The 7,500-nt window shown below is 40.9% G+C and overlaps 1 protein-coding gene across 2 annotated transcripts in view; it reads left to right on the top strand.

The window, feature by feature from the left end:
* LOC133562402 (lamin-A-like) overlaps positions 1-7,500 on the top strand; it is a 91,731-nt gene that overhangs the window by 68,218 nt on the left and 16,013 nt on the right. For both annotated transcript variants that reach the window (XM_061916583.1, XM_061916582.1), the window contains exons 3-5: positions 3,221-3,377; positions 4,271-4,396; positions 4,496-4,666. In XM_061916583.1, the coding sequence (XP_061772567.1) occupies positions 3,221-3,377; positions 4,271-4,396; positions 4,496-4,666 (454 nt within the window). The remainder of the gene's footprint in view (positions 1-3,220; positions 3,378-4,270; positions 4,397-4,495; positions 4,667-7,500) is intronic.

Here is a 7,500-nt window from a genome sequence, read left to right as displayed (position 1 = left end):
TAGTGATAGTCAGCAACATGCACAGTCAACCACTGGTGATAATGATAGTCAGCAACATGCACAGTCAACCACTGGTGATAGTGATAGTCAGCAACATGCACAGTCAACCACTGGTGATAGTGATAGTCAGCAACATGCACAGTCAACCACTGGTGATAGTGATAGTCAGCAACATGCACAGTCAACCACTGGTGATAGTGATAGTCAGCAACATGCACAGTCAACCACTGGTGATAGTGATAGTCAGCAACATGCACAGTCAACCACTGGTGATAGTGATAGTCAGCAACATGCACAGTCAACCACTGGTGATAGTGATAGTCAGCAACATGCACAGTCAACCACTGGTGATAGTGATAGTCAGCAACATGCACAGTCAACCACTGGTGATAGTGATAGTCAGCAACATGCACAGTCAACCACTGGTGATAGTGATAGTCAGCAACATGCACAGTCAACCACTGGTGATAGTGATAGTCAGCAACATGCACAGTCAACCACTGGTGATAGTGATAGTCAGCAACATGCACAGACAGACTGCTGGTCTCATCACAGCAGGTCTGAAATGTACTAGACTGGAGCCATGTTGTACTGAGCAGCCAGGACACAGTGTGCGTGTGTGTGTGTGTGTGTGTGTGTCTTGTACATACTGTATGTTGCAAACTTTCTGGACATACTGTATGTTGCATACTTGTACTTCCTGTGCATACTGTATGTTGCATCAGGATCATATGTACATACTGTATGTTGTATCAGGATCATATGTACATACTGTATGTTGCATCAGGATCATATGTACATACTGTATGTTGCATCAGGATCATATGTACATACTGTATGTTGCATCCACCCTCACTTGTCCTACAGCTGGCGTCCAAAGGAGTCTGCCAGCTGCAGATGTCTCCAATTAGAGTCAATGAAGCTCCAATTAGAGTCAATGAAGCTCCAATTAGAGTCAATGAAGCTCCAATTAGAGTCAATGAAGCTCCAATTAGAGTCAATGAAGCTCCAATTAGAGTCAATGAAGCTCCAATTAGAGTCAATGAAGCTCCAATTAGAGTCAATGAAGCTCCTCCCCCTCACTGCAAAGTGAAGTCAAGGCATCATCGCCTCCATCTTCTATCTTCTATCTTCTTCTTCTTCTTCTTCTTCTTCTTCTTCTTCTTCTTCTTCTTCTTCTTCTCCTCCTCCTCCATCATCTCCTCCATCTTCTATCTTCTATCTTCTTCTTCTTCTTCTTCTTCTTCTTCTCCTCCTCCTCCATCATCGCCTCCATCTTCTATCTTCTTCTTCTTCTTCTTCTTCTTCTTCTTCTTCTTCTCCTCCTCCTCCATCATCTCCTCCATCTTCTTCTGCTGTGAACACTTTGTTGTTCCAAGTGATTCTAGCAGCAAAACACAACATTGCTCCTCAATCAGGTGACTAATTACTAATTAATCTGAGCTCCATTGTCTTCCACTTACAGAAGAAGAAGTTCATTATGTTCCTTCTTTATTTCTTTTTACTCAGATTTACATCTCATGTGAAAAGAAATGTCTGACTGGACGAAGAAGTCATGAACACACATCATCCACACACACACAAGTTGTCATGTACACACATCATCCACACACACACAAAGTTGTCATGTACACACATCATCCACACACACACAAGTTGTCATGTACACACATCATCCACACACACAAGTTGTCATGTACACACATCATCCACACACACACAAAGTTGTCATGTACACACATCATCCACACACACAAGTTGTCATGTACACACATCATCCACACACACAAGTTGTCATGTACACACATCATCCACACACACAAGTTGTCATGTACACACATCATCCACACACACAAGTTGTCATGTACACACATCATCCACACACACAAGTTGTCATGTACACACATCATCCACACACACAAGTTGTCATGTACACACATCATCCACACACACACAAAGTTGTCATGTACACACATCATCCACACACACAAGTTGTCATGTACACACATCATCCACACACACACAAGTTGTCATGTACACACATCGTACACACACACAAGTTGTCATGTACACACATCATCCACACACACAAGTTGTCATGTACACACATCATCTACACACACACAAGTTGTCATGTACACACATCATCCACACACACACAAGTTGTCATGTACACACATTATCCACACACACAAGTTGTCATGTACACACATCATACACACACACAAGTTGTCATGTACACACATCATCTACACACAAAGTTGTCATGTACACACATCATCCACACACACAAGTTGTCATGTACACACATCATCCACACACACAAGTTGTCATGTACACACATCATCCACACACACAAGTTGTCATGTACACACATCATCCACACACACAAGTTGTCATGTACACACATCATCCACACACACAAGTTGTCATGTACACACATCATCCACACACACACAAGTTGTCATGTACACACATCATCCACACACACACAAGTTGTCATGTACACACATCATCCACACACACAAGTTGTCATGTACACACATCATCCACACACACAAGTTGTCATGTACACACATCATCCACACACACAAGTTGTCATGTACACACATCATCCACACACACAAGTTGTCATGTACACACATCATCCACACACACAAGTTGTCATGTACACACATCATCCACACACACAAGTTGTCATGTACACACATCATCCACACACACAAGTTGTCATGTACACACATCATCCACACACACACAAGTTGTCATGTACACACATCATCCACACACACAAGTTGTCATGTACACACATCATCCACACACACAAGTTGTCATGTACACACATCATCCACACACACAAGTTGTCATGTACACACATGAAAGTGTTTTAAGGATGTTTAAGAGATGACGAGTACAAAAAGTCACCCTGCATGAGTTCTTAAGATGAAAACTCCAGTAAATATGATTATTTACTGGAGTTTTAGAGGTTGGTATTAGAACTGAAGTCATTGAAGTGAAATAACAGTTAGTCAAATAATTGTTTAAGAAACATGTGATTGTATGAAATGCATTATTTATCATTGATATAGCAAAGGAAGGACATGAAAGTAGAAGAAGTCAATGCTTCTCTTTAAAATGCATCAGTGTGACCGGGAGGATGTTTTAGTTGCTGCGTTTTTCACGTCTGAGCTTTCTTCTTCTTCTTCTTCTGTCCTGGCAGGAACAGCAGGAAGGAGTCTGACCTGGAAGCAGCGCTGGTCCGCCTTCGAGACCTGGAGGCGCTGCTCAACTCCAAAGATGCGGCCCTCAGCACGGCCCTGGGGGAGAAGCGGGCCCTGGAGGCCGAGGTCAAGGAGCTGAAGGCCCAGCTGGCCAAGGTAAACGTGCTTGCAGGTAAACGTGCTTGCAGGTAAACGTGCCTGCAGGTAAACGTGCTTGCAGGTAAACGTGCTTGCAGGTAAACGTGCTTGCAGGTAAACGTGCCTGCAGGTAAACGTGCTTGCAGGTAAACGTGCTTGCAGGTAAACGTGCCTGCAGGTAAACGTGCTTCCAGGTAAACGTGCTTCCAGGTAAACGTGCTTGCAGGTAAACGTGCTTGCAGGTAAACGTGCTTGCAGGTAAACGTGCCTGCAGGTAAACGTGCTTGCAGGTAAATGTGCTTGCAGGTAAACGTGCTTGCAGGTAAACGTGCTTGCAGGTAAACGTGCTTGCAGGTAAACGTGCTTGCAGGTAAACGTGCTTGCAGGTAAACGTGCCTGCAGGTAAACGTGCCTGCAGGTAAACGTGCTTGCAGGTAAACGTGCTTGCAGGTAAACGTGCCTGCAGGTAAACGTGCTTCCAGGTAAACGTGCTTCCAGGTAAACGTGCTTGCAGGTAAACGTGCTTGCAGGTAAACGTGCTTGCAGGTAAACGTGCTTGCAGGTAAACGTGCCTGCAGGTAAACGTGCTTGCAGGTAAATGTGCTTGCAGGTAAACGTGCTTGCAGGTAAACGTGCTTGCAGGTAAACGTGCTTGCAGGTAAACGTGCCTGCAGGTAAACGTGCTTGCAGCTGACACACTGATGCTCTGCTCAATGAAGACAATGTTAGCCAAGTGCTCCACCTGCTGGCCCAGGTGCGGTACTACAAGAGCCCACAAGTCCAGTGCAAACAGCATCTGGTGACAGATTTGCTGTTTCTTCCCAAAGCAAATAGCGGGGAAGCAAAGAATCGGTTCCAGGGTCAAACTGTCAAAGTTTGTTTTTCAAGTCCCAAACCTTGTGGTCCCGCAGTTGGACTTGTCCCTGGCGGACGCCAAGAGGCAGCTTCATGACGAGATGCTGAGGCGGGTGGATGCTGAGAACCGGCTGCAGACGCTGAAGGAGGAGCTGGAGTTCCAGAAGAGCATCTACAACGAGGTGAGCGCCCAACACAAGTCACCTGCCTGCCTGACACAAGTCACCTGCCTGCCTGTCGCCTCGGACGCCACACCTTTCTTTGCCGTCTGACGCTTGCAGGAACTGCGCGAGTCCAAGCGGCGCTACGAGTCGCGCGTGGTGGACGTGGACGGCGGGCGGCAGTTTGAGTTTGAGAGCAAGCTGGCGGAGGCGCTGGGCGAGCTGAGGGCGCAGCACGAGGAGCAGGTGGGCTTCTACAAGACCGAGCTGGAGAAGACCTTCAACTCCAAGGTAGTCCACCGCCTCAAACCTACTTTTCTTTTTGCATCCTCCGCACTTTTCTTCAACATTGCTGTTACTTTCACATCTTGCTGTCATATTGTCTTCTTACTACTCTACATTATTTACTTACTACTCTACATGATTTACTTACTACTCTACATGATTTACTTACTACTCTACATGATTTACTTACTACTCTACATTATTTACTTACTACTCTACATGATTTACTTACTACTCTACATTATTTACTTACTACTCTACATGATTTACTTACTACTCTACATTATTTACTTACTACTCTACATTATTTACTTACTACTCTACATGATTTACTTACTACTCTACATTATTTACTTACTACTCTACATTATTTACTTACTACTCTACATGATTTACTTACTACTCTACATTATTTACTTACTACTCTACATTATTTACTTACTACTCTACATTATTTACTTACTACTCTACATTATTTACTTACTACTCTACATTATTTACTTACTACTCTACATTATTTACTTACTACTCTACATGATTTACTTACTACTCTACATTATTTACTTACTACTCTACATGATTTACTTACTACTCTACATGATTTACTTACTACTCTACATTATTTACTTACTACTCTACATTATTTACTTACTACTCTACATGATTTACTTACTACTCTACATTATTTACTTACTACTCTACATTATTTACTTACTACTCTACATGATTTACTTACTACTCTACATGATTTACTTACTACTCTACATTATTTACTTACTACTCTACATGATTTACTTACTACTCTACATGATTTACTTACTACTCTACATTATTTACTTACTACTCTACATTATTTACTTACTACTCTACATTATTTACTTACTACTCTACATGATTTACTTACTACTCTACATTATTTACTTACTACTCTACATGATTTACTTACTACTCTACATTATTTACTTACTACTCTACATTATTTACTTACTACTCTACATTATTTACTTACTACTCTACATGATTTACTTACTACTCTACATGATTTACTTACTACTCTACATGATTTACTTACTACTCTACATGATTTACTTACTACTCTACATGATTTACTTACTACTCTACATTATTTACTTACTACTCTACATTATTTACTTACTACTCTACATTATTTACTTACTACTCTACATGATTTACTTACTACTCTACATGATTTACTTACTACTCTACATTATTTACTTACTACTCTACATGATTTACTTACTACTCTACATGATTTACTTACTACTCTACATGATTTACTTACTACTCTACATGATTTACTTACTACTCTACATGATTTACTTACTACTCTACATGATTTACTTACTACTCTACATTATTTACTTACTACTCTACATTATTTACTTACTACTCTACATGATTTACTTACTACTCTACATGATTTACTTACTACTCTACATGATTTACTTACTACTCTACATTATTTACTTACTACTCTACATTATTTACTTACTACTCTACATTATTTACTTACTACTCTACATGATTTACTTACTACTCTACATTATTTACTTACTACTCTACATGATTTACTTACTACTCTACATGATTTACTTACTACTCTACATTATTTACTTACTACTCTACATGATTTACTTACTACTCTACATTATTTACTTACTACTCTACATTATTTACTTACTACTCTACATGATTTACTTACTACTCTACATGATTTACTTACTACTCTACATTATTTACTTACTACTCTACATGATTTACTTACTACTCTACATGATTTACTTACTACTCTACATGATTTACTTACTACTCTACATGATTTACTTACTACTCTACATTATTTACTTACTACTCTACATTATTTACTTACTACTCTACATTATTTACTTACTACTCTACATGATTTACTTACTACTCTACATTATTTACTTACTACTCTACATGATTTACTTACTACTCTACATGATTTACTTACTACTCTACATTATTTACTTACTACTCTACATGATTTACTTACTACTCTACATGATTTACTTACTACTCTACATTATTTACTTACTACTCTACATTATTTACTTACTACTCTACATGATTTACTTACTACTCTACATGATTTACTTACTACTCTACATGATTTACTTACTACTCTACATGATTTACTTACTACTCTACATGATTTACTTACTACTCTACATTATTTACTTACTACTCTACATTATTTACTTACTACTCTACATGATTTACTTACTACTCTACATGATTTACTTACTACTCTACATGATTTACTTACTACTCTTTATTAAAAAAGCATGACAAAAAAAATCCCTATGTACAATTTTCCCTCCAATTTTTCATATGTGTGAGCAAACAGCAAAACTCCTCAAGCCTTCAGTGGTGCACATGTGAGCGACGGCAGGCGTGCACACTGTTATGCGCTTATCTTTTTATTAGATTTTGTGCACAGACTAGATTTGGCGTGTGCAGAGGACGCGTGTGCAGAGGACGCGTGTGCAGAGGACGCGTGTGCAGAGGACGCGTGTGCAGAGGACGCGTGTGCAGAGGACGCGTGTGCGTAGAGGACGCGTGTGCGTAGAGGACACGTGCGTAGAGGACGCGTGTGCAGAGGACGCGTGTGCAGAGGACGCGTGTGCAGAGGACGCGTGTGCGTAGAGGACACGTGTGCGTAGAGGACACGTGTGCGTAGAGGACGCGTGTGCAGAGGACGCGTGTGCAGAGGACGCGTGTGCAGAGGACGCGTGCGCAGAGGACGCGTGCGCAGAGGACGCGTGCGCAGAGGACGCGTGCGCAGAGGACGCGTG

Source organism: Nerophis ophidion, linkage group LG11, assembly GCF_033978795.1.
Source record: "Nerophis ophidion isolate RoL-2023_Sa linkage group LG11, RoL_Noph_v1.0, whole genome shotgun sequence".
Classification (NCBI taxonomy): Eukaryota; Metazoa; Chordata; class Actinopteri; order Syngnathiformes; family Syngnathidae; genus Nerophis; species Nerophis ophidion.
The sequence above is the reverse complement of the archived record's forward strand: the minus strand, read 5'-3'. Positions and strand labels throughout refer to the sequence as shown.